This window comes from Ananas comosus, linkage group 11 (genome assembly GCF_001540865.1).
Source record: "Ananas comosus cultivar F153 linkage group 11, ASM154086v1, whole genome shotgun sequence".
In the NCBI taxonomy this organism is placed as follows: Eukaryota; Viridiplantae; Streptophyta; class Magnoliopsida; order Poales; family Bromeliaceae; genus Ananas; species Ananas comosus.
The window spans coordinates 72,071-99,991 of NC_033631.1; the positions used below are offsets into that span (position 1 = coordinate 72,071).

A 27,921-nucleotide genomic window follows, 5' to 3' on the forward strand; every position below is an offset into this window, starting at 1 on the left:
ACGGTCCATCATGCATCTAGCTCTCTGGTCAGCACTCCGCGCCCACCAGGGCTTTTCTACATATTTTCGCAACCCCATCTTTCCAGGGTCGCCCGCGCCCCTTTTCCTCCGTCTCCCCTTCTCTCTCCGTGTTGCTTGCGCCTGCTGCTCTTCTTTCAGTAATAACAATCCACCTCATTCCCCCTCCCTCTTTCAATCCTTTTGTGCGACCATTTCCGTGAAGTAATTCGAGATTTATCCAGATTCTAGGGTTTCCCGATCCCCGATCCCAAACCCTAAGTCCCAACGTATTTCCGGGTTTCCGGATCTGCTGGTGGGGGGAGTAGAGAGAGGTTAAGAGGAGGAATGGGGGGCGGGGCGGCGCCGCGATACGCGCCGGAGGATCCGACGCTGCCGAAGCCGTGGAGGGGGTTGGTGGACGGGAGCACGGGGTACCTCTACTACTGGAACCCCGAGACCACCATCACCCCGATCGCGACCACGACCGCCACCGCCACTCCTCCCACTCCAGATCCAATCAGGTCTTCCCCTACTCTTCGCATCTTTTTTTTCCTTCTCTAATTGAAAATTCTAATCTAGTTGAAAGCCCGAAAGCTATTCTGGTAAGATAGATAGATAGATAAATAAATAAGTAAAATAAATGCTGTTTCAGGCTGGAGGAGGCAGCAGAGGCGGCAGCGCGAGTGCAGACAATCACGGGCACGGCGCGAAGGATTCGCGCGATGCGAAACCGGCATCTTCTGCAGAAGCTTATCGACGCCAGCATGAGATAATCGTCACCGTACGTCTTCTCCTGCAGCTTCCTCATTGCCTGCCCCTATAGTAGTATTTCACTTTCACTAACCGCGATCAGTTTGTTGTTGTGTATGTATCGCACTACAGGCGTATGCTTGACGCATCGATTTGTTTGGCAGTTAGTTTGTTAAAATTATTTAATGTGTAGGTTGCTGATAGTAGGAATGTCTTTAGAAGAACAAATTTCTGATTCCTTTATCTCGGTGCTCTTTTATGCTGTACCATTCCGGTTATAAAACATGTCTCCTTTTTTTCTTTAATTGTGATCTGTTCCGTGTTCTCTGCCTTTTGAATATGCTCTCTTTCCGTGTTATAATAATCCTTTTCGTTGCTCTCGTTGGCTATTGATTTGATGCAGGGAGACAACGTGCCGGCGCCGTTCACAACATTTGAGTCGACAAATTTCTCGTCGGAAATTCTTAAAGAGGTAGATTTTTTCAATTAATTCTCCTCGGTTAGGTGTACTGACTTCTGACGTTTTGTGTATCATTTGCTCCGAAGCATTTTATGCGACTGTTTTTTTGAATGTGCCACTTTTCTAGTTGCTCGAGATTTGATTGTAAATTTCGGTCTCTCTCTCCGCATCTTTGTCACAGGTGCGATATTTGCTCCAGGGCGGAGCTAAATGTCGTACGCTGCGTTCAATTGTGCCACCCTCTTCTTTTGGGAGGATGGCATATCCCTGGTGGAGCGCCCATAACGGTGGGCCCGTACTAGGAAGGGCTCCCTGGGCACCAGCTGGTGGCTGACGCTGCCTTCGGTGACATTGGTTCGGGCTACTACCGAGGCCCAAAATGTAAGAAGGCCCTTTTAGTGCAGTCCAGCTTGCTTAGATCAGCAAGCGGCGGCAGGAAGGGCTTTCTGAGTTGACCAGCTCGTGGCTGAGGCTGCCTTCGAAGATTAGGATTTGAGCTGCCACGCGGGCCGACACAAAAGAAAGAAGGGCCCTTCTCCTTCTTCGGCTTGCGTCTGCAAGTAGCTGCTCCGACAATTTGTGGGATGAACTAACTCCTGGCATTAGCTTTATTCTTTGTATAATTCCAAAGAGGACGGGAAACACACAAAAAAAAACCGTCATAACAAGTTGGGACCGGTATTCATCGTTGGAATGCGGATTTTTCTTTTTCCTTTCCCAGGTACATCATGCTGGCTTCTCATCTCCCACTCCGATCCAGGCTCAGGCGTGGCCTATTGTATTACAGAGTCGCGATATTGTAGCCATTGCAAAGACAGGTTCAGGCAAGACACTGGGTTATCTTATTCCAGGATTTATACACCTGAAGCGCCTGCGTAACAACTCCAAAGTGGGTCCAACCGTGCTGGTTTTGGCACCAACAAGAGAGCTGGCAACCCAGATTCAAGAGGAAGCCGTGAAGTTCGGGAGATCTTCGAGGATTTCGTGCACGGTTTGTCCCTTCTTCATTCGTCAATTCATTTAAGATGTATTCAAGTTGCTTATTCTGCTATCTAAAATATATTTCTCTTTCCTGAAATAGCATGATGACGTGCCATTTTTCTGAGAGACTTATAATTTGTCCGTTTAATCACATTTCCATTGAATATCTGATCTGCTTCAGATCATTGATGCCTAGGGCGTTTGGCTTCTTGTAAATACTGAAACATATCAAGAGTCTGTGAACATTTTCTTTTTTTCGACTCTCATCCTTCCTATTTTCTTATAGTGTCTATATGGAGGTGCACCAAAAGGCCCACAGTTGAGAGATTTAGATCGTGGAGTTGATGTCGTGGTTGCGACCCCAGGAAGATTGAATGACATTCTAGAAATGAGAAGGATAAGTCTTCGTCAGGTATCATATCTTGTTCTTGATGAGGCTGACCGTATGTTGGACATGGGTTTTGAACCACAAATACGTAAAATTGTGAAAGAGGTACCACATCGCCGTCAAACTCTTATGTTCACTGCTACATGGCCAAAGGAAGTACGGAAAATTGCTGCAGATCTACTTGTTCATCCTGTTCAGGTGAACATTGGGAGCATCGACGAGCTCGTTGCCAACAATGCTATCACTCAGGTTTTGACCTAACTAGTTTATAACTTTCTGATAGGTTCTACTAGTTTCTTTGGCGACCAGCATAAATGTTTTGGGATTTGAAAGGCCATAAACATTTTCACATATCTTGATCTTATTCCTGTGTATATAGTGTTAATACTTTCGTACGCTAAACTTTAACGGACAACAATTAAAAGATCATATGTTGAGATAAAAGTTCACAATTTTTATACATGCTTGCTTTTATTCTTGGCATGGTAGTTTATGTTAAGCCTTCTGAAGTGAGGAAAATATTTGCAATATATGTGCTTATTCTAGAATGTATTGCATGTCTTTATTGTGAAGTTTGACTGTGCGACAAAAATCTTGGTTTAACTGTAAGGTTGTTAAAATTGGAAAACCAACTAGGGTTTCTCACCGTTGATCTCATGTCATTTTCCACAGTATGTGGAGGTGATTACGCCTGCGGAGAAACTCAGACGGTTGGAGCAGATCCTGCGCTCACAAGATCCTGGCTCCAAGATTTTAGTGTTTTGCTCTACTAAGAGAATGTGCGACCAGCTTTCTAGGACCCTTAGTCGGCAGTTTGGTGCAGTTGCCATTCATGGCGACAAGTCCCAAAGTGAAAGAGATAGGGTTTTAAGCCAATTTCGATCAGGAAGATCCCCCATTTTAGTCGCAACGGATGTTGCTGCACGAGGGTTGGACATCAAAGATATCAGGTTTAAGTTCGATCCTTTTCTTTTATAATTATTTATTTGGTTACTTTTTCGCCTATGTAACGGAGTGTAACAGTGTAACTTGAACAGTTTTACAGTGTATAATCATTACCATCATTGTAGTGAAAGTAGAAAAAGTTTTACTGTGATCTTCGTAGTGAATTCGACATCCAAGTCTGCCAGTAATGGTAACTCATTGGTTGCAATTTTTTGCTTTTCCATTGCCTTGCAATTTTGTCTCCCAAAACTCTTATGTTCTGATTTAGTAGCTTGAGGGTTTTTTTTGACATTAATTATCAGATTATTATCGTTGCATTGTACTGTGGCAGCATTTTGTTTATCCATTTATGGTTCCGATGAAGTTGCCGCTTGGAAGGAATTCAGTGACAAACCTAATTTTCTGATTTTTAATTGAATATCCTTTTAGGATTCAAACCTGCAGCCATGAGGTTGCATGGCTAAGACTTTATTGTTGCACCAACAAGTGACACGTATTGCATTAGATACGCATAATATGTTTTTTTTGTTGTTTTTGTCCATTAAAACGGCACATGCATATAAATGCGTTGGTGTAGAAATTACTTGATTGAAATTATTTTTGCTATTCTATGCTACTGTGACATTTTTGTTGTGCTATTGAAATATATAGAGATGTCACGGTGCGCATTACTACATGTATATAGTTTATGACATACATAGTTTATGACATGCATATGACCACTCCTCTATTTGATGTATGACTAGATTGTTGCATCATTGCTTTGTATATATAGGAAACCCATGATAATTCGAAGCATTTCAAGAAAGGATGTTACTAATATTAGTGCAAACTATTATAATGTTGCACTGAATTGATATCAGTTATAAGTTTTGGTTGATTTAGTCCTGAAATGGCTGGAGTCAATCAGTAGTTGCAAATGCACTACTTCCAACTGAACATCTGAGTGGACTGTTTCAGGCCATTTCATTCTGTATTTGGTCAAAATTAGAGACCGTCAAATTGGCACGTCAGGTGTAAAGCGAGAATAATCTGGGGGGAGCGTCCTTAAATTGATACATTATACTCTTAAGAAGCTGTTTCTTTTTTTCCTTTGTTACAGGGTCTAGGGATTAACAACGTCTACAGTTTGCATGTCAGGATTTTCTATGATATAAATCTTCTTATTCTCTTTGGTGTAGGGTTGTGATTAATTACGACTTCCCCACGGGTGTCGAAGACTACGTTCACAGGATAGGAAGGACCGGCAGGGCAGGTGCAACTGGTGTGTCTTACACATTTTTCTGTGAGAATGATTCCAAATACGCGGCAGATCTCGTGAAGGTTCTTGAAGGGGCTGACCAGCGCGTTCCACGGGAGCTGAGGGACATGGTATCACGTGGTGGATATGGCGGTAAGTCTCGCCGTTGGGGCTCCCGCTCTGGCGGCAGTCGTGATGAAGGCCGTTCACGTGCACGGGGTGATTCTGGCCGCAGTGGAAGAGCTGCGCGTGAACCGCTGCCTTTTTCAGAGAGAAAATCAGATAGTGGCCGAGGTGGCCGCAGTCGGGATGATCATGACCCGTATGGCAGGTATTTATGGCCATATTGTTTTGGTGACAATGACATTGAGCTTTAGCAAGCAAAATAATGTGGTCTGCAGCACTAGCACCACTAAGAACCAAAGTTTATGATTCTATCTAAAATCCATAACTTGGTTATATTTCTATGCCTGAGCATTTAGTTATGCATCTTTTTCTTTTCTTGCTATCAAATCTGAAAAGCTTTTGTGTGTCTTGGAGAATGAAAAGGAACTACACGGAATCTTTCTTGGAGAATTGGTTGTATCGTGATATAGGTTAATAATTTATGATAAAAAAAATTGTCTAAAGAGCTTATGAATTTTGTGATGATATGTATCTAGGAACAGTCGCAATTATCAGGATGATCATGATACAGACGCACATGACCACAAATCTGGAGGACGAGGCCGTAGCAGCAGAAGTCGCAGCCGTGGGTATAGCCCAAGTCCTAAGAGGGGACGCGTCGGTGGATGGCAAAATGGCCGCAGCCGCAGCCGCAGCCGCAGTCGCAGTGGGAGTCAAAACCATTACTACAGCCACAGCCGTAGCCGCAGCCGGAGCGTAAGCCGTGACTTTGACNAAATAGCCGCAGCCGCAGCCGCAGCCGCAGTCGCAGTGGGAGTCAAAACCATTACTACAGCCACAGCCGTAGCCGCAGCCGGAGCGTAAGCCGTGACTTTGACAAGCTCGGTGCTGAGAGGAGGACGGTCTCACCAGCCGCTCATCATCGCCCTGATGATGATATTAAGCATTCGCCAAGCCCACGCTACAATGAGAAGCAAAGATCCCCACCGCCGCCACAGCTGAATGATAATGACAACATGATGAAAGATGTTCGACATGATGGCTCACCTAGTCCAAGCCCGAAAAAGGAGAGATCTCCATATAATAGCAATACGAACAATGGCGCTGGATCACCTTCTCAAGGTGGAAATGGTGGTGGCGCTAGATCACCTTCACCTCTGCCTACAAATGTGCGCTACAACAAGGACAGGGATGGAGAGGAAGAAGAGGAAGGCATGATACCTGCAGATGAGGATGATGGTGAAATACTCCCGGAGGAGGACGGAGGTGGAACTTCGCCTCCTGGGCCTATGGAAGAGACTCACCGACCTGATTCAGATAGGTAATTGATTTATGCTTCAGAGAACTAGAAATGCCCCCAGTTAATAGATGCTCTTACTTTCCAGAGTGTTAGTAACTATGGTACCATTTACATTGTGATATTCTGATGGTCGATTTGTTGTAATCTGCCGTAGATGTTGCCATGCTATACTGGTCTGACCAAGGGTCGTGTATGAACCTTGTTATTGTTTTTTTTATCAGAACGCTCCGAGTTATCAACTTTGTTTGCATGAAAAATGTTCCTTCCGTCTGCTGTTTTTATTTGTTAGTGCGGAATTCTGATCTATACAAATTCGGAGTCGTTTGCCATGTCGCAGTGGCGGCTCTGCTGCATTTCTTATTAGTTTACCATGACACCAGCTCCTGCTGAAATTGATGTACGGAGAGCCAGGGACGCTGAGGGGAAACACTACTGTCAGACCTGTCTGATAGAAAAATCTATGCGACAGGTCCGGATTTACGGCATCTGGTGCAAATGCTGCCGATTCACATTCTCACTGTCTGATAGTAGTTTCTCGAAGGGTAAAGGTTTGGCCTGTGTGTGTGGCGGGATCCTGCAGGGAGTATGTAAAAAGGCCAAATTTGCACCGCAAGCTGCAAATGCAGAACAATCTGGTAGATTTCTCTATCAGACAGGTCTAGATAGTAGTACTCCAGTGGTTGGTGCCTATGGTTAGGAAGGAAAACCGGAGAACCACTACTATGAACCCCCCGATGGGGAGACAAAGTACTTAGTGGGGCTCTGGAAATGGCAGCATAACACAATGGTCGGGGTGCGCGAGGTTTCAGAGGAGGGCCAAGTATATGTCGATTTGCAGCGTTGATTCGCGGGGTTGTAGCGGAGAAGCGGCTGTGTTGGAGCATGGTATTCTTGAAACGGGTGATGACTGCGGGGCAGTCTGCCTCCAATCCATTATCAGTGCAGCAGTCTGCTGCTTCCATTTTCACTGTAATTTCCAACTTCTAAGTTCTTTTTTTTCTTTTCGGTTGGTCCTTGGGCAAGTATCATACTCGGTGTTTATCTTTTCATTCTCCTTACTTTACCTTTTTCTGGTTTCCAGTGCTTCTTTCTCTCTTTTTTCACCTATCACCTTAGAGAAAACCGAAGTAGGTACGACTCAGTTAAGTCTCCCAGTTGGTTCATAAGGTTTTATTTTTGGATAGGTGGGGTGTCTATAGCTCGTGCACATTCCAAAGCAAAGAATAAAGGTTCAATTAGTTTGTACTGTGATTCTTAATTCGGTTCCTGGTGCTACAACAAGTTAAAAGAGTTTCCAGCCATAATGTTTTTGTATCAAATGCTTTTACATTTGATTCGCTGGGTTGATTTCAGTTTAGGCTCAAACCAGGTTTGATGCCAATGCAAACCAATTCAAATTGGAATAGTTGCTGATGGTTTCAGTATATCTTTTTAATTTACACATCATGTGTTTAAATTATTTTTTAAAATACATTTATAAAACTAAAATTTTTACATCCAATTATAAATTATCATTGTCTGGCCTCTAGTGAGAAATATATTGGATGGCCGACCGGCTCTAATACAAATGACAATATATATATATATATATATATATATATATATATATATATTTTCATATTTAGTAAATTGTAAATATATTTCTACAAAGTTTAACTTTTATATGTTGTCCATATAAAAGTTCTGATATTTTCAAATATATTCCTATTATTAAGATCAGTCAAAAAAAACTAGCTATGAAATTAACTCAACCAAAAAAAAAAACCAGAGATTCTGACAGTTTCATGTGAAAGCTTTTTCTTCTTTAAAAAAAAGCAATCATTCGTTGGCGAAATGTAGAGAATGTTCAAGGGTCGGGATTCGGGGCGGATTTTTGAACAAACCGGACCCGAACCGACCTCCACAACCCGAAGACCCGAACCGAATCCGAACATGCCGCGACGATTTTAAAAAAATCACATCATCCAAACCCGAAGACCACCGGACCAAAAATCCCGAAACCGACCAACTGGAAGGGGAGCCGGTTGCAGGCGGGCCCGAGACCCGAACCCCGACAAATTTGAAGCCCGAAACAATTATTATCTTTTTTTCAATATTCTCAAAAATAATATTAATATTAAATTCCTAAAATTTTAAAATACGAATTCAAATATAACTCAATTTTTAATATAGTATTCATATATACCATGGACACAAAATAAATTCGGAGCGGGTTCGCGTCGGGTTTCGGTTCCGGGCGGTTACAATCATCAAAATCCAATATCCGAATCCGCATATGCCGCGGATTTTTTATTTTTATATCCATATCCAAAGTCCATATCTGCCATATCCATTCATATATCTCGTTTTCATTCTCGGTTATCGGGTTCGGATAAAATTTCGGGTATCCATACCCATTGACATCCCTAGTTGGATGGGCCTCACATGTCGTGAAAGTGATATATAACCGTTACATTGAAGAAGGTGCATTTGGATGGGGCCCACATGTCAGTGACAAATCAGAAGTGATGTATAACCGTTACACTGAATACGGCCTCCTTGTGCGTGAAAGAGTAGCACCGCTCGAATATATATATAAACTAGCATCGATCGAAGTAGAACTGTAGCAGCAGCAGCAGCAGCAGCAGCTTCGTGAGAGCGCGAGGGGGAGAGGGAGAGAGAGAGAGAGAGAGAGAGATCGATCGCGATGACGCTGGGGAGTTCGGGTGGATCGAGCGTCGTCGGTGCGAAATCTCCCTTTCCTTTCTTTTTCTTTTTATTATTTTAGTAGAAATGGTGTGAATTATTATTATTTATCCGTCGATCGATCATCGATCGATCGATCGACTCCATGAATTTTTCTTGTTTAAATTTGGATGAGAAATCTCCCTTTCTCTCCTTAGACCCCGATTCTCCTTTTTCTTTTTCTTATTATTATTTTAGTTGTAATTGTGCTCTTTTTCTTATTATTAGGGTTCCCATCCATCGATCGACTCTATGGATTTTTCTTTATTATAATTTCTTTAAATTCGGAACTCTTCGGGATTGATTTTTCGACCATAGATCTTTCTATATTGGTTGGGTGCCTTACCTCCTTCGTTGATCCTAACTTTTTTTTTTTAAAAAAATCAAGTCCATTTTATTTGGTTAAATTATATATATATATTTCACTTTTACTGTCATGCAACACATATTAGGGCATAGATTATTCTTATTTAAACTACCATTACAATGAAGGAGTGTTGCTGCTTAAGTTTGTTTAGATAATATATCATTATATGTTTTCTTGTAGTTTGGCATATGCTGTCGACATTTATTAAAAGTTTGTTCGGTCCTTTAGTTAGAGTCTGATGGATTGCTTAGGAATTTGTTAGTTGGTAGATTGATTTGCTTGTCTCCTCCGCTGATACAGTGATGGTTCAATTTCTCGTGGAGTAAAATTCTCATCAGTACGAGTCAAGGGAATGGCCCCTTTACCTAATTAGCCTATCTTCATAAACTAGAAGATCAAGGATACAAATCCAACACACCTTTCATGGAATAGAAGGAAATGTCACATCTGGAGTCAGTCGAACATGTGATAAGTCTAAAAAGAAACAATATAATAGGCTCAATCAGATACGACTCCCTCGGTTAGAATCTCAGATCCATCTTGTTATCTTTATATGCCTTTTTGACGACTAGCTTTTTTTGGAAGACTTGCTATTCGTGTCTCAACTAATTTTGCATGAAGGCTTTCATGTCATGCAATTCTGACTTAATGAGAATCGTAGCATAATCACATTGCGAATTGGTGGCTACATTTGTGATAAGATCTGTATAGTCCTCAATTACCCTACCTCTAAAACCTTATTGCCTGATACTTCAAGTCTGAAACATATGTTGGTAATTGTCTTATAGGGTCAACTTAACTGTAATATGGATCTGAGACAGCCTACGGCAAAACTTCTTTTGCTTGACTGCTTCAAACCATTTGTAACCTGGAAAACCCAAGAAGAAATTTGCACTGTTCATGATTTGCAGGCCATCAGTTTTTTTCAACTTTGTAGTTTCACTTTTGGTGGTGTGTTAACTTTTGGAGAATTACCTCATTACAAAGTGTAATGCAGCAGACATGGTCTTTGGTGAATACTCTTTTATATTTGCTGATATTTATTAGAATAATATATAAATTATAGAGGCCATTTGGTTGGATGTATACGAGATATTATGTAATTACATAATCTTGCAGCTGTACATGACAGTTACAATTTCACCAGCAATGTTGGCTATATGCAGTTGAATGTATTATACCATAATTTCCTGTTGGGTGGCATGAAGCTGGATGTTGCACTCGCAGATCTTCTCTTTTTGTATATAGGGTGTATGGAAGCTGTGTCTGTTAGTGAAATTTCTTTGGAAGCTGTGTCTGTTAGTAAAATTTCTTTGGAAGCTGTGTCTGTAGTGAGGTTCCAGTATGGAATTACTCTCTCTAGTTGCTACATTTCCATCTATGTTCAATATATTGTAATAGGTCAAGATGCAGTTGCTAGGCCTTCATGTGCAGGTCCAATTGTTGAATCTCGATGCATCTCTATCTGCTAAAGAGTTTTGGGTTTTGGGCCTCATATAATTGAGTCTGCAATATAATTGGAAATCTAGCGTTCCTAATGGCCCTGCATTTTGGACCATATAATATGCGGTGTTGCCTAAGTTAATGCACTCCATGAAAAATGTTAGTTCAATGCAATTGGCATATTCGTTGCTCTTCTTTTGCAGTTCCTCGGAACTTTAGGCTGCTAGAAGAACTTGAGCGTGGAGAAAAGGGGATTGGAGATGGGACTGTTAGCTATGGAATGGATGATGCAGATGACATCTTAATGCGTTCTTGGACAGGCACAATAATTGGCCCACACAATGTGAGATAACCTTGGACCATGTGTTCAAATCTACATGCTGTGTTATCTGTTCTCTAGTGTCTTCCTCACATTGTATTCTGGTAGGGTTGCCATCTGATCTCTCAGATTTCATTATCTGTTACTCGCTTGGGCAGACTGTTCATGAGGGCCGCATTTATCAGCTGAAGCTGTTCTGTGACAAGGACTATCCTGACAAACCACCAAGCGTTCGGTTTCACTCTCGAATCAATATGACTTGCGTCACCCCTGATACAGGAGTGGTACTCTCCCTCAACCCCCCCCATATGTGTGCGTGTGTGTGTTGATATGTCTTCCTAATTGACTTTGATCGAGAAAATATATGTAGGTTGACCCAAAGAAGTTTGGCTTATTGGCAAATTGGCAACGTTCGTACACAATGGAGGAAATTCTGACACAGCTTAAGAAAGAAATGGCAGCTCCACACAACCGGAAATTAGTCCAGCCTCCGGAAGGAACATTCTTCTAGATCGTTGATTCTTGATCTTTTGCATCTCAAGATGTGGGGCGTACTTGTGTAAGGGCTTACAAAACTCAAATGCTTGTTATTACATTTTGCATGGTATATTTGGCTGATAGAAGTCTACATATGCACTGATTGTAACTGCCCATGACTGGTTACAGTGTCATTATGAAGAGTGAAAAGGTATATCATCCTTAAATTTGAAATTTTGATCATGGTTAGGTTCTCCATTGTTGAATTCACTATTGTAGCTTGATATATCCTATGGTTGATTTTCTTTATGTGAGAACCTTTATGTGATTTTCTTACATTACACTGACATTCTCACAGAAACAGAGAGGGGGAGGTGTAGAGTTTGAGGAGAGACATTTTTGTGTTAGATCATGAACCATCCCCCCTCCCCCCCTTTTTTCCTATAATTATTATAATTATTATTATGAATCATTATGGCATTGTAGGGTTGCAGTTTCTCGAGTTACAAGGTATAACAATGGACTTTCATTGTTGAATAGGGTTCTCAGGATTACTCTTAGAAACCAAGATCATAAATGCGAACCTATAGATGGGGCTTATCAAAGAATATGAGGACATTAGAGGCATCAAACTTTTGCCACAGAGGATGTAGTTATACAAGGGGCTTCAATCAGGGTTTTGTTATGGAGCTCAAGATAACTTTTCCATATTAGCCAAATTTGTATCTAGTTAGCCTATAAATTGTCGAGTGAAGTTCCTATGTTCTAGGTGTTATTTGGTTACACACTGCAAGCTGTACCCTGGACTGATACGACTATGTAGTGCAACTGATTGGTGCACTGCACCTAAGGCTTTCTTAGCCTCGCCATATAGTATCCGAGACATATCTTACATTTACATAGTGAAGGTTATTATTTTGCAGTTCTTGCTTTTAATTTGTTACTTCGTTCTTACTTGAAGCCCTTCTGCGCCTTTGCAATGTTTCTCTTCTGAGATATCCATAGTTTGTATTCAGTCCTATCTTTTATATTCCCATGTTAAGGATCTCTTTGCACATCTTTCATATCCTTCTCCTTGCCTTTTAATGCATAAATTACTATTGTAGTTACTCATCGTAAAGGTATCAAATCTCCTCCACAGTTATATACTAGTGTTCTTCAAATCATAAAATAGTTAAAATCATAAAATATAGATCTTTTGATTGCAACATAAGGTACTCCCTAGTTGCTTTCATGAATCTTTCTGGTTTCTCCATGGGTCCGTCTCCTTGTTTAGCACTCCACTGAAAAAGTCATCTCCCTCAAGATCTAATTTCAGATCATGTAACTCACCAAGGCTAACATGGCACTGCAGGAGGAATACTTCTCCATTGAAGAACTAAATATTTACCTCCTGATTCACTCTCTTCGGACCAAATTAGTGCCGTGCAAACTGCAAACTGCTCTAGTTCGCCTCGAGTTCAATAGAAATTTTTCCTAGGTTAATATTTTCGCCACTAATCTCCTGGTCTTATCTTCAAGTTTTTGCCTTTTATTATTTCAGGTGTTAATTTTGTTATCTGAAATTCCAATTGGAAGCTAACCGCCTTTTGATTTTCGGGCCCTTCACCACCATGTGTTGTGTTATCTTGTACTATCCATTTTATCTCATCTGCCGTGTTTATCGTCCACTGATCACATAAAACTCATGAAATATATGGGGATCACAATAACCAACTATTTGTGCAAAAGCAGCTGCAGAGATGATTGAGAGAGTTCTTGTTCGTCTCCACATTTGTTATCAGCCTGTTTGTACCTATTGTTCCTGATGTGGAGGTGTGGTAGTCCTTTAAGTACCCTCTATTATAGTTCAGCACCGGTTTGTCCGAATTATCTTTAATATGCCTTCAACTGTGATATCATATAATCTCAGATTCGACTTGTGATCTTCATTGCAAACCATATCTTTGTTCATGATCTTTTCCTGCTGCCAGATATCAAGGCTGGTATCTCTTCGTGGCTGATAAATTATGCAATGTTTTGACTTTGGATCATAAATTGTTTTTTTGTCTCAGCACATGAAATTTGGTTCGATAATCAAATTGATTTTCTTATGCTGAGATAACTAGCCAGTTTATCCTTCAGATCTCTAGAGGCAATTTAATAATGTTTACTATTAGCTGTTTCTCAAATTTTTGGACCCGATCCAGTTCATGTTGCAGATCGACAAAAATGTTGAATTTGTCTAGTGGTCTTTGGCGGACTCAGAAAACTTTGGTGAGTTTTCATTAGAGCCACCACAACATTCCTACAAGGACCACTTTTGGAGTTGGAAAATGCTTTTTTAACTCCCTGATCCTCACGGAACTCGAGAAATTTTGCATTCTTCGTATTATTCCATTTTTCTAATCTTGCACACTTTGTTAGCTTCTATATATATGTTTATATATATCGAGTTTTTCTTTTCTTGGAACTTTGGAAACGTGTCTGTTCGGCTCAGCTTGTTTGGCTCAGCTTCTATTTCCAGACCCTCACGCCGCTCCACTGGAGTAGCAGGGAATCCCGAGCAACTGGGGGCTGATTTATTTCTTCTTTCCCCTATTATGGGCCGTGCCGTAGCATGGCCACAAAGCTGGGCCAACTGAGCCCTTTGACTTTTTACTGCACGGCATCTTTGCTCACATTGTAGGTTGTTTTCTAACATCAGGTCATTGTCATAAATAACCCTTTTTTCTTCTTTCTCATTTAAATATTGAGAGAGGCAACTTCAGTTCTAAGTTTTGAATTTTACTGTTGGAAAAAGTTGCGGCGAAAATATGTATGTTCTATTGCTTCTTCTAACTGTACTGCTCAAATAATATTTTATTGAATAATACTATATTCTGTAGCAGTTTCAAATAGGCCCTTATGTTTCTATGGCTCTGCTCTGCATGTGCTTTCCAACAAGCCCTTGATTATTGGTATACTTCATTATTTGTTGGATATATTGTAAGTCTCTTATCCAAGTCAATCTAGGGTTAACAGTGTATATATCCATGCTATATATATAAAATAAAAGCAGATAAAAATTGACAGACAGAATCTTAGATGAAATATGTAATCTAGGGTTAACAGTGTATATATCCATGCTATATATATAAAATAAAAGCAGATAAAAATTGACAGACAGAATCTTAGATGAAATATACATATATATATATATATAGAGCTAGGCTCCTATACTTTCGAAAGTACGGGAGCCTCCGTACTTGTAAGTTGTTTTCGATAATAGTCCGGCTACTATACTCTTATGAGTATGATCGTCTTCGTACTCATAAGTTGTTTTCGATGATAGAGCTTTCAAATCGACGATCCATACCGTTAAATATGATTTAGAGTATTTGAAACTTCTACAAAATAAATTTCGTAATTTTTCTAAAAGTTAAATATGATCCATACCAGCTGTTAAAAATTGTCAATTTTGTGACCTTTCGATCGTACGGTAAGTGATGTTAAAAAATTACGAAATTTATTTTCTAGAAATTTCAAATACTTTAGATCATATTTAACGGAGTGGATCGTCGATTCGGAAGATCCATCATTGAAAATAATTTATGAGTACGAAAGATTCTATACTCATAAGAGTATAGTAACCTTACTCTCTCTCTCTCTCTCTCTCTCTCTCTCTCTCTCTATATATATATATATATAGAACTAGACTGAAATACTATCAATAGCACCGAGCTATTAGTGCTATTAATTTTTTAACTTTTGAATTGAAAAATGTACGGTTAGAATGATATGGGCTCTTTAGGGTTGAGTGGGTGGTTGGTTGAATAATATAATCTAACGGATAAAAATAATTAAATGGTTAAATCTAACGATGGAAAACTCGATAGCACAAGCTTTTTGTACTATTGATAGTATTCCAGCCTACTTCTTGACATTGATTTGTCTAAAAGATTATTTTGCATTTTTCCAATATAGTTTTCTGCCTTTTCTGGTGTAAGATGTCGTATCATTCAAAGGGTTCTTTCTTTTCCATTTAATTTTTCCCCCGAATGTTTACATATCCAATTAATCTCCATTAATTAATCAAAGTTAGGGGGGAGTATCTTTCTGGACGCGTACCTTGTGATGTGTAGTGATGCCAAGTTTGTTATATAAATATTATTGCCCAGGTAATGGTGAAAGGACTAGTAATGAATAAAATTAATTTAGACACGTTATTATTTTTTAAAAAATAGGGCATTTATCATGCCATCTCTTAAATGTTAAACAACTTAAAGGTTTGTAATTAAACTGTAATATGATAAATAAACAACAGTACCCAGTATATACTTTTAAACTTGTAGCATCACGCTCACTGGTGAAATTAATTGTTTGCTAAGGCTAAGGCATTGACATCTTTAATTAAGGATGAGAACAAATTATAGCAGCAAAAAACATGTTTAGTTTCTAGCTATATTGTACAACACCATACTAATTAATATCATCTGCATCTAAGAGATCAATTACAATTCGAAGCAAAATTCAAATGTTGGAAGCTACCTTAGATTGATCTCTTAGATGCAGATTCACAAAATTGACAATTTCGTAATTTTTTGACATCATTTACCTTACGATCGAAAGGTCACAAAATTGGCAATTTTATCGTCATTTTTTATGAGATTTTTATTTTCATAAAACTTTAATTTCTTGTTTAGTCGTTATCTGATCTACATGCATCCACCGACCTTTTAGATCTACACTTAATTAAGACAAGGGACCTGCTTAAAAAAGATTAGGCCATTTTATTATTACTAAAGCATAACAAAGCGCTAATTGCGCAAGACGCCAAGTGTGTTTAAATCTTAAACATCATGATTCAGATATGACCAGAATATTTTAAATCATAATAGGTGGGTGGGACCGGAGAATATCCCTTTCTTACTAATTATTAGGTAAAAACGTACAGAGCTTATATGAACTATGGACCATTTTGAATTCACCATCCAACTTTTCAAAATTTGAATTTTACTATACAACTTTATTAATTTGTTTGATTTGAATAAGTAAATGGTACTTTGACTTTAAAATTTAATTAATTAATTACTTTAATAAATTTATATTTACGAGAATTGTATAAAATAAACTGACTAAATTTGTAAAAATAAATGACACATTTAAATTTTGAAATGGAACAAATTGAAAGGTTGGACGGTAAAATTCAAATTTTGAAAGATTAGATAGTCAATTCAAATTGATCCATAGTTTTGATAACTTTTATACGTCTTTACCTTTTAATTATTATGCATGGCCTTCTTTTGATACAAATATAATAAAAAATATTGGTCCTAACCATTCAACCCACTAGCACTAATAATTAGTTTATTTAAATCACCATTCTAAAATACTTAAATTTAATTATTAAAATTAAAATCGCTTTTCCATTCGATATAGGAATATTGGGATGTCACACTGACTCTGCAGACCACATCATCATAAAATTGTTGAACTTCTCTTCAATCAATAGACAACCAAAATTCTGCAGTCTTATAACCAAACATAATCTTCTCTGCTGCAGCATGTCTTCTTATTTCTGCAATTTTTTTCCCTTCCCTTTTTTAGATGAATGCCTGTATATAAGCTTCTGATGTTTCTCCGTAAAATTCAGAAATTTGGTACAAAATGTTCTGCATTTGATGTTAGAGTTCCCTATTCAGCATCCTCTGGATCTGCAAATTAACCAAATTCTACAGCCTCAATGAACTCGGATCTGATGCCGGGTGCACTACCAAAATAGAAGTTCCAGACTCAATTCTCAAATCGGGCAGTGCATGCTACATTTTATTAAACTTTACTTCTCAGATTGAGTCTAATAAATTCTTATTTTGTCAGTGCACTTTCAATACCGCACTAGCTTGAGTTGTATCAACCAAAGCTCAATCCACAGAAGCGGCAAATAAGAAGGCATTACATAATGACATTCCATTTCAGAATTTCCGGTAAATTCAGCACAAAATTCAACACAAATCATCGTTCGAATCGGTAAAAACCAATTAGAGCCAAATACAAGGACTAACAACAAGACCAATTAGAACCACCTCTATCGAAAAGAGAAAAATATGCACATACTAGAATCGCGAAAAATCTTCGAGCTTACAGATATCAATTGATTACTCGACTAAAACACTTCCTTTGCTCGGGCAATCTTTAATCACTATTTACCTTCAAAAGCTAGTTTGGAACTGATGAATATAAGCAAACACATTAACTACCCAGTAGGGTAGCCAACCTCACTTGGAGGAGGAGAAAATAGCCTCCAAGTCTTTGTACAACCCCCTTGATTTTCCTTTTACATCTCCCTTTGCCTTGAAGTCCGACGACGATGGCACAGAGGAGCTTCTGCTCCTCTTGCCGCTCCAGAAGCCGAAGCCGCTTCTTCTCGGCTGGTTGCTAGTCGAAGGATCATCAACAGAGACACCTCCGTCATCTCTGGAGAAGCTGGCCTTCGCTAACTCCCTCAGTTGCCTTATCCACGACCTCTCGCTCGTACCGGAGCTCCTTCTCATTTGACCATCACTTGGAGAATTAACAGAAAGTCCGCCATCTCCTTCGCGAGAAGTAGAAGATAATTGCTGGCTCAGCAGCTCGCTCGACAGTTTTGCAGGTACTGCGATCATTACAAGCCCATAGAGAATTGCCTTCAATCCCTTAGAGAATGAGTTCTTGTCGGGACTCAGTAGAATAACCTGTCGGTACAATGCGTACCACTCATTGATAATTTGAGCAGTATATCCCAAGACAAATGCCGCCAACATGAAGAACCCGACTCTTCTCTCTCCGGAATCAGAGAAATCTTTTTCTAAGAGAATAAGACATGAACCGAAAACACCCACCTCGCTAGCTACTGATATGATCTCAACAAACTGCACCCTTTTCTTGATGAATGGCTTTTTCAGTATAAGAAAGAAAAGTTGGAAAGAAGTGATAGATAGAATAATGAGCGTCGGGACCTTTGAAGAGCTGTCCGGTGAGCGGGCCCCAGCCATGACCCCAAGAGCAACTCGTTTAATAGATTGGAGGAATGTGTAGTATATCCTGAGGATGCCAAAGAGCTTTTGGATAAAAGGGGCCTCCGCGTCCTCCGTCTCATCCTCGGAGGCGATGATCCGATCCTCCCTTTTCCCTCGACTACTCTCGCCGGAAAACTGCGACAGCATATACTTCGGCGGGCCCCGAAGGTCCTCGAACAATGGGCCGAATTTTGTTAGGCAGGTCGGGTCGTGTTCGGCTTTCCAAGTCCATTGGCCTCTTTTACCGGGGCCCAAAATCATTCGGATGATCTCTTGATACCAATGGAATTCCTGCCCCTCCCGATGGACTTCTTTGTACTGAAGAAGCTTGGCCATCGTGATGCCGAGTGAGAGGAACAAGAGTAAGGATATAAGAAGAGATGTTATGATACCGAGCAGTATGACTCCAACTATGATGCCTGCAGCACTTCTCCCTTGAATTTTGGGAGGGTAAGGAATGATAGTAATATCAATAGAGAGACCAAGAAAAGTAGGTAGTTTCTGCTCTTGTATATGAATTTGCCAGGATATTATCAACGATAGAGTTTATCCATGCACTATCCCCATAAGGCAATTTAGGGCCTGTTTGGCCTCGCTGTAGGATGCAAAGTGCTCCGTGAGCATGCGTTTAGAAGCACTATAGTAGGATACGTCCAACAGCTTTTTCTCCATAGCCAAAGCTAAAATACCAAATTGGAGCTTTTGCTGTCAGGACTCAATGACTCATCAATAGCTTCATTCTTTTCTGTTTGCCAAACACTCTACTAGATATTAAGTACAGCTACCAACAAAAGCAAGCGAGGACAAACAGGCAATTGGTCCCTAGACTTAAACACTTGGTTCCCGGACTTTTCCATATATTGCAATTCCATCCCTAGTCTAAAAAAATATTCAGATAAAACGTGACATTTTCATATTAAATGATCATTTTGACTCTGTTTCAAACTCACTGAACAGGTAAAATGCTCCCTTAACAGGAAATCTAAGATTTTCTTGATGATCGGTGTGGAGTTGCAATATATTAGAAAGTTTAGGGATTAAAGTGTTAAGTGAGAAAGTGCAGAGACTAAGATGCATGATATTATTTTGAGAAAACAATCTTTTATTTTTATTGCTTTTAACTGCCACGTAAAATTATAGACATATATTTCATCTTTTCCGGGATTACCTCTAATTAAAGCTGCAGATGCTTGACAGACACACGGCAACGCAAGTATGATCAGAAACACTTCAAATCTTGGGAAGACGAGTGCCCCAAAGTCTCTTTGTTTCTCCGAGTCATTCTTCCTTAATCTGAGAACAAAAAGAATAGTAGCATGCAGCAAAACCAAGCCGCCGCCAATTACAGCTAACCAGAACATGTTCCTACCAAAGTGACTCCACCTGCAGCCATAGCAAAGGTCCAAAGATTTACAGTAGTTCTTTATTGCTAGTGCATGCCATCGGAAAAAGCCCACGCAGTTATGCAAATTAACATATCGGAACTATAACCGACAAAACCAATTCAAAAACAAGAGCTCTTTATTGTTGCTAGTGCATGCCACAGTATTTCCTCTCAGATATGGATAATTAGGTTGTTAATCAGATGCACCAAATAGTTTCATAGTAAAATCAGGAGGCGTAGTGCAATGAGCAGTGCAATGCTTTTCAAAAAGATCATCATTATCAATGTTGCAAGTAAAAAAATGGTCAAAATGGCCAGAAACCAATGCTTAACGTACCCATTCAAATTCTGTGAAGCCATGATAACGGGTTCAGGCTTCATATTCTGATTCTGCAACAAAAGAAAAAAAAAAGGAATTTGTATTACTGCTATGGTATGACAGATTGAATAACTCTTCAAGTCATTGTGAATCTCTGACCTCAAGGAATGACCTGTATTCCATTGGAGTTAGCGGCGCATCATATAAAGATGCATCCGTGTGCAACTCTTTTTTTGCTATTTCCAAGGGTTTAGTGGTCTTCAACTTTGTACTCTCAAGTAGTTCTGAGAATGCTACAATAGGAAAGGTCGGATACCCCGTTAATGAATCAGCCGTATCAGATTCCCATGGAAGACGGAAGTAAGGAATGGTCCACTCCACACCTCTTGCAAACTCATAGTATTCAATTGGCAAGTTAGCTACTAACCATCTAGACAGTGCAAAGACCTGGATGAAGCATGCAATTCTCTGTAGAATGTTCAAACACGTTAGATATTTGTCATTGTTTCAGCAATCCTATGATATATTCAAACATTGCAAAGAGATTCTGCTTCTTTCTGATAGAAGTGATTGAACATGATAAAATTTATTAATGTAGTTTTAATAAAGAAAAGTATCATGATACAGACCCAGTCTGTTAGCACTAAAAGCTTATTGGGCCCAAACCACCGGTCCAAGATGCTTAAGACCCGGTTACTAATACTATAGCCTTTAGTCCTTGTATACCTAATCACAATCCCTTTTCTATTTGATATGAGACTCTTGGGTTGTCACATACTCCTTCCGTTTAGGTCTTGATGTCCTTGTTAGTCCAATCGCACATAGCTAAGATTATCAGTCGATGTGGACTCATATCACACTTTTGGCTGTTAATCGCCTTGATACCAAATGTAATGGCCCAACCTGCTGGCACTAATAACTCGTTGGGCCTAAACCAGTAGTTCAAAATACTTGATTCCAGTTATTAATACTTTTGTCCTTATACTTAAGTACAGTTATTATTGCTTTGACACGATTTGGGACTATCCGATGTGGAACTATTGGAGTGTTATATACTCATTCCATTTAGGTCTTGACATTCTTGCCAGGCTGAATTATACATATGACCTAAGATTACCGCTGATTTGCGGTCTATCTCACACTTTAGGCTAATAATTAGCTCTATTACTAAATGTAATAACTTAGCTCGCTAGCACTAATAACTCACTGGGCCAAAAACACAAGCCCAAAAATATTTGATCCTGATTATTAATATTAGACTATTTGGTCCTTATACATTCAATTACAATTTCTTTTTTATCTGATGTGGGACTATTGAGGTGTCACATGGCTAGTAATTTAATTGTTCTGACTGATTTTATATTACTTGATAAATAGTGAATAAAACTAAACAAACTATTTCATCTGTCAATTCCACTATATAATAACTGCAGCATGCTTCTAATGTCTTACCATTTGTAAAGGTTAAAAATTTCTTCACAGCATACATACATAAATACAAAAGAAATTGATATCACAACTTTATTGTATTTTTTGGGATCCTTTTTTTTGTTTTTTGGCTTACAGCTAAGGTTTCCAAATGCTAAAGACAAGTTCAATAATGAACAATGTATATGGCATAATAACTATTGTTTGCATCAGTATTTATTCATTAAGATCACAAAGTAGATCAAATTCTCCACAAACGTATGATTAAGTCGATAGGTTGCATTACAGATAATAGATCTTTACATGGTATATGATTTGTGCCAAGTAGAAATGAAAATATTAGCTCCAGTAACTAAGAATTTCACAAATCTCATTAGAAGTAACTAAAGCCAGCAAACTCATAAATAGTTAGAAGCTGTACCACAAGACTTCTTGATGGTTCGGATACCCTATAAGTGGCTGGTCTTGAGTGTACTCCAGATGATATAAGGGATGAAGTTGAAACAGTAAATACTGCTGATATAATTGCTGTTGCTAGAAATACGACAGTCGTAATAACAGAAACCACCAAAGATAAAGCAGGCATAGTATCTGTACATGATCCGAAGAAATAATTATATTCGAGGACAGCACCACTAAGATATTATAAGTGGAAATGAAGGACATGCTAGTTCAAACTCATAACGGATCACCAAAAAAAAGGAATTCAAATGTTCATTAAGCTTCAATTATTTGGAAACTAGATTGAAGATAAGGATGCTTGAATGGAAAGGAGTTGCTACTGCACAAAAGATTACCACATAATGCAGCAAATGACAACAAAAAACTTCAGAGTTTAAGATCATACAATGCCTCACTTGCAGAAGATTTGATGCTAGATTCTTGTTTCCAGCAACATCCTGAGTTGCATTTTCAGCAACCTCTACTGAAATGAGTTTATCACGGGCATGTATTTGTACTGCATATATGCTCTTACTTGCTTCATGAAAACTGAGAAAAGAAAGATTCATCAGAAGTTGTTGCAACTCTAGCCAAGTTTTACTTTGAACATATAGATTGTGCGCATGAAATATGATTAATGAGATTAAAAATCTTGCCTCAACAGTTGTCCGCCAGAAATCGATATTGCTGAGGAATTGAAGTCAAAAACAGGTTTAACGAACTTGACCAACACCGGTATACTGTGTTCTCTGGTCCTCAATTGAGAGGTTGTAAGCTTGACTGAAGGCCTCTGAGCATCTAGCTTTCAGTATCAGAAAAGAAAAAAAAAGGAAGAAATGGGTGAAGTCAAACATACATAATGACGAGAAAATGTACTACAGGATGGTATGACAGTTTGACAATAAATCAACTAATTAATCTAAGAAAAAGAAACATCCCAAGTAATAAGACACTCCACTAGATTACAGAGTACTCGATCAAATATGTTACAAATACTGTAAGATTAGGTAGTAGAATCAAAACTTTCAAACTTTTGGATTTACTTTGAAAACATTATTAAGTTTAGGTGGTGAAATCATTACAGTTCGAGTAACTACATCAACATGCATTATATTTCTAGTCAAGCTTACCAATCCGAAATAGTTTCGACCTACCACCAATTGAGAAGATTGATATGTTTATATCATCTCAATTTTCATATAATTATGACTACTACAAAAACTTCCGAAAAACAACCTCTTCTTTTGTGGTAAGTCTAATGTTCCTAAAATCTCTTGCTTAATGTTAACAACAAGAATTGAACTGAGCTAGATCCTGCAGTGGGTTGGTACACAAGGAAACAAGAACATTTTGTTTTTTTTTTTTTACAAGAAAAATTGTCCCCGTGAAGTTATTGCAAATATCATTTCGACAATATTTCTCCGTCAGTGAGGAGCATAACTCTGTTTCTTTTGTACAATATGAAGGATTTATAAGATTGATTAAGAAGATAGAGTATAACCATAAAGAAATGTGAAAGGATCTGGCGAAGAAACCGGAGTCCCCTGTCTGCTGATTATAGAACTTGTATCACAGCTTATAGTCACAATAGCCATGCTCGAAATGTTCTCCACCTAAAACAAAGAAAAGTACATCAGGAAAAGAAAACAGAGTAAATAGGTTGATAAGCAAATCTGTCAGTAAGTTAAAGAATAACTCACTATGTAACCAAATCGGTGGTTCCCAAGACTGTTTCTATAAGTTGGAGAAAGTGAACCACTACTCGTACGGAGAACTCTCAAAATTTCTGTAGATGAATTGAGGACTGGCGCTGAGAAAGACAAATAAATCCTTAGGTTGTTTTCGTTGTTGGTCGCTTCAACTGTTCTCATCATGCCATTAAGTTGAAGGAGTTTTGGAGGGATGCCAGTTGTTATATTCATAAGGACATTTCTTCGATCTAAAGTTTCAACATAAGACGAGATACATGGTCAGAGAGAATTATCACATTGTAGCGGAGAAAGAATTCACCACGGACAATAAAAGTCTCGAGAACTAACTTTTAAGGATATAAAGTTCTCATAGAAAATGTATAAAGTGAATTCATCATACATCATGGTAAATACTCAAGATAAATATCAAGAAATGTTCCGGTGTCGATAAGACTAGAGTGAGATAGATAGCATTCAGCGGCAACAAATACCCATAGAATCTAAAATAAAGAAAGATTAGAAATTTCACAAATGCATGGCTTAGAAAGTACTTGCTAGAATATGCACAACCATCAATAGGAAAACGTATGTATAACCCTGTTTATAAAACTAAAACATGTATGTTGCAGTTACAAATTTCCTAGCTTCATACAAGCCCCACTGGAAATGCATAACTTTTCACACCTGCAACAGTTTTGATTGTGTGGTTGAAAAGGAGAGGAGTATATGTGTTCACATGTCAATTTTCTCCTGCAATATTTTTCCAGTAGTTAACTTTTTGATTTGCCGCTTGGTGAAAAATTCATCTAATATCTTGTTATTCCTCATGGAGTTTGTCATATGCCCCTCAAAATTGTTTATCATTGCATTTCTCTACAAAAACTAGCAATGGACATTTCAGCATGAATTATTAGAATAACCAGCTGTTAGCATGACGGAGCTAAAAGAAAAAGGAATAGAAGATAGACAAAAAAAAAAAAAAAAAAATCCTTAGAGAGGTACAATACTTATATACAATTTCTACATTTCTAAGGAAAAGCTAGTAACTAAGATTTGGAGATAAAAAAGGTAGCATAGTGCATGAGGTTCCAAGCTACACTACTTGTGATTAGGGTCAAAAACTCAAATATAAGTACCCCTACCAGCATATTGCAAAAGTTATTTAAACGGCCCAATTCGGCAATGTTCCGATTGTACAGAGCGACATTGTACCGCATCAAATTTTTACCATCTTAACAGGTATATATAGAAAATCTGAAAAGTATGTAAGCTAAAACCGAGCATAATTTTTTTTACTTTTACAAGCAAAATACATGTCACTCACATAAGTTTCAGCTTTCATTTTCTCATGTAATACAAAGTTGATGCATATTGCATACCAAAATGTAAAGTGAAACTTGAGTTTGGTGTTCTTGTAAACCTGTTTCCCGCTGCATCTGTACAAAAGTTCTTATCCATCACAAGTACTAATCGTCCATACTCAACAGTGTTAGAGAAACCCACAACAAGAGAATATTCCAGGCCGGGCTGTAAAATCTCGAGGGTAGATGGTATAACATGACCAGCTCCGTAGACAAGAAGCTACAAAGACAAATCAAAGTAGGTAATGCTAACAAATTCGCTTAGTAGTAGAGACTATAGTCCACCTTGATTACATGTTAATATGAAAAAACTAAGTTTAGGCTCAAATAAGTGAAAAACACAAAGTATTGAGTATCACTAATTTGACTCTTGTAAAATTGCCGGATTAACAAGATGGTAGGCTGGCATACTCACATCGCAGTCACTTTCAGAACATCTAAAACCACCTCCACCAGAACAAGGTTCGCTGAAGGTAATATATACTGACGCATTTGACGCATTTGTAAATGATGATGAAGTACTAACATATGCCGTCGGAGGAACCGTGTCTGAAAGGGAAAGCATTAGATCAGACAATGGTTCATGAAGTCTACACACGAAAAGTTGATTGCCTTTTAACACCTAAACTTCTCATTGGTTAATGTTCATGCTCATCGCGGCACTTTTTATTGAATCGTGAAAAGGTGTATTGCTGCACTATCAGTCTTGTTATACACAATAAATGCAAGTCTAAATTGAAATCATTCCATTTTAAAGAGTAGATAGCATCCGATAAAGAAGCTTTCATAATTTCCATGACAAATTATTACAGAAAATCAAAATTTCAAGGATAGCAGAGAGAGCACCCTAAGATCCACTCATGCGGACCCCGGATGTTCGAGCTTGTGTAGCATGTAAAATTTGTTACAGAAGCACCACAATTCAATAGTGTAGAAGGAAAGTCACTTAACCAATAACCCAATTATGTGCAGCACAAACAGCTCCTCGAGATCCATTCATGCAGACCTCGAATGTGTGGTTTCCATCGTGCAATCCTGTGTACGTAACTTCTGTAGAGTTGCAGCTTGATGAACTGTAGTTGTCTAACTGCAACAATTTGCATGTGAAAATAATTAGACAAAAAAGAAGAAGAAGAAGATTGAACATGCTTTAACACAATTACCGAAAGATATCTACGGCAAAAATTGCTAATTTAGAATATTTGAGATTTATGCTAACAAGAACTGACTTGGAATTCTACAACTAGAGCTCACAATTTTCTCATGATAAATCCAAATTTTACTACAGAGATTAATGTATCATCACAATCTAGTGCCAAAAGATCAGTCCTACTAATTATATTATTATCAATCTAGTGCTAAATTTCCCCAGATATTAAACATAGCCACACTTTGGACATCACTTTCTTTTGACTCTTAACTTTGGTCATCAGCTACTAAACATTTGAGCAATTGTAACCGGAGCTAATTCTTAAGCATGCACAAACATTTTGGCAATAACAATTTGATACTTAAAAGTATCAATGAGTACCAAAGAAACAAATGTCGCGGCAGCACACTTAATAAACCAACCTTGCAGCTGAAATAGCAGTTGCTGCAAAACCCCCCATTCCCACCCTCCCTACCCTCGAAGGCAAATGCGGCCGACGGCGAAGCCGAGAGCGGCGGCGGAGCTCTCGAGAACTTCACCATGGCAGCATCAGAACCACCACCATCTCGCTGGGGCAGCAGGGAAGCCCCACAGAGTATAACAGCCACCCAGGTGAGCAGAGTCATCTCTAACTCCACTCCACTCACAAGATGGATGAGACCCCCCCCTCCCTCTCCTGGATATATAACAGGACAATAGTATAAATGTTGTGGTCCCTCTATATAATACTAGTCTCTCTCTCTCTACACACACACTCTCTCTCTCTTTCTCTACCCTTATCTTTGATTCTTGGGTGGTGAAAATTGAATGGTATTGTTGGTAAAATGGAGTTAAGGAAGGGAACAGAGGAGGGGTCTCCCTGCTCTCAATGTAGAGAGAGAGAAAGAGGCATCCTCATTGCAATCAATGAATGCCTCTGCCTCTAAACTCTAAACTCTAAACTCTCTAGAGAGAGAGAGAGAGAGAGAGAGAGAGAGAGAGAGAGAGAGAGAGAAGGAGAGGTGATGATGAGCAATGGTGGGAAATGGTGTTAGGGGGATAATACTAGCAAACAAATGGTGATAATAATAATGATGTGGGCATGTGAGTAACGTGAGGGTGAGGAGTGAGAGATGTGTATTATATTTATATAAAAGATGGGGGAGGGAGGGGGGTGGTTGGCTGAGAGGAGTTTGCTGGAGATAAATCGCACATGAGGTCGGACAGACGCCAGCCTCTAATGTCTCTGCTCTGCCCTGCCTTTTTCTTGGGGAGGACTGCTACCCGTCCTGCTGCTGCTGCTGCTGCTGCTGTGGTTAAATAATTGCGTGGTTAAATAATTGCGTGAACCCAGGTGCTGCACCTGCATTTTGTATTACTTGCCTACTTAATTCAAAGTCTAATATGTCGAGCGCTAACTATTAATTTCAAAAGTTTGAGCCGTTAGAAATACGCAATCAATTTATTTAAACCGTACAGATATAGTGCCTATGGGTCTTGATTGTTATTCGGCCCAACTAGCCTTATGCCACTTCGAACATGACTCGGCTCACCCAGCCTCACGCCCTTTTGAATATGACTCAGCCCAACATATCCTTCCGTCACATGACAGGATATTGGCCCATTTAAGCC

General features: G+C 39.0%; 3 protein-coding genes across 4 annotated transcripts; 2 read left to right on the forward strand and 1 right to left on the reverse strand.

Moving 5' to 3' along the window:
* Positions 458 to 6,469, forward strand: LOC109717262 (DEAD-box ATP-dependent RNA helicase 14-like; the record flags this gene model as incomplete). Its single annotated transcript, XM_020242940.1, is given in 9 exon segments — positions 458 to 521; positions 653 to 781; positions 1,154 to 1,222; positions 1,932 to 2,201; positions 2,478 to 2,828; positions 3,252 to 3,529; positions 4,706 to 5,095; positions 5,427 to 5,576; positions 5,669 to 6,469. Coding segments are annotated over 9 exon segments (2,248 nt in total), but the record flags the coding sequence as incomplete, so codon positions are not given.
* On the forward strand, positions 8,771 to 11,786 carry LOC109717022 (ubiquitin-conjugating enzyme E2 variant 1C-like). Of its 2 annotated transcripts, none has more exons than XM_020242666.1 (4): positions 8,771 to 8,913; positions 10,928 to 11,067; positions 11,202 to 11,327; positions 11,414 to 11,786. In XM_020242666.1, exons 1-4 carry the CDS (start codon positions 8,877 to 8,879, stop codon positions 11,552 to 11,554), a joined length of 444 nt encoding a protein of 147 aa, XP_020098255.1. In that variant the 5' UTR covers positions 8,771 to 8,876; the 3' UTR covers positions 11,555 to 11,786. The 2 variants fall into 2 exon arrangements, with proteins under 2 accessions (XP_020098255.1, XP_020098256.1); XM_020242667.1 differs by having other exon boundaries at positions 11,202 to 11,324.
* On the reverse strand, positions 17,434 to 27,476 carry LOC109717023. Its single transcript, XM_020242668.1, has 13 exons — positions 26,733 to 27,476; positions 26,112 to 26,247; positions 25,576 to 25,709; positions 25,179 to 25,380; positions 23,809 to 24,047; positions 23,610 to 23,721; positions 22,765 to 22,906; positions 22,515 to 22,657; positions 22,089 to 22,258; positions 20,399 to 20,707; positions 20,258 to 20,310; positions 19,705 to 19,919; positions 17,434 to 18,970 (listed from the first exon to the last, which is right to left on the reverse strand). The coding sequence occupies exons 1-13, from the start codon at positions 26,934 to 26,936 to the stop codon at positions 17,757 to 17,759; spliced, it is 3,273 nt and encodes a 1,090-aa protein (XP_020098257.1). The 5' UTR covers positions 26,937 to 27,476; the 3' UTR covers positions 17,434 to 17,756.

Excerpts from the sequence above, each read along its gene's own strand:
- LOC109717022 (XM_020242666.1), top strand. The coding sequence starts at position 8,877 with ATGACGCTGGGGAGTTCGGGTGGATCGAGCGTCGTCG. Across the intron at positions 8,914-10,927 it reads GGGTGGATCGAGCGTCGTCG|TTCCTCGGAACTTTAGGCTG; the intron begins GTGCGAAATCTC and ends CTTCTTTTGCAG. Across the intron at positions 11,068-11,201 it reads CAATAATTGGCCCACACAAT|ACTGTTCATGAGGGCCGCAT; the intron begins GTGAGATAACCT and ends TCGCTTGGGCAG.
- LOC109717023 (XM_020242668.1), bottom strand. The coding sequence starts at position 26,936 with ATGACTCTGCTCACCTGGGTGGCTGTTATACTCTGTGGGGCTTCCCTG. Across the intron at positions 22,259-22,514 it reads TCTTCTGCAAGTGAGGCATT|ATACTATGCCTGCTTTATCT; the intron begins GTATGATCTTAA and ends GATCATGTACAG. Across the intron at positions 18,971-19,704 it reads ATCTGCAGCTTTAATTAGAG|GGAGAAGTGCTGCAGGCATC; the intron begins GTAATCCCGGAA and ends CCAAAATTCAAG.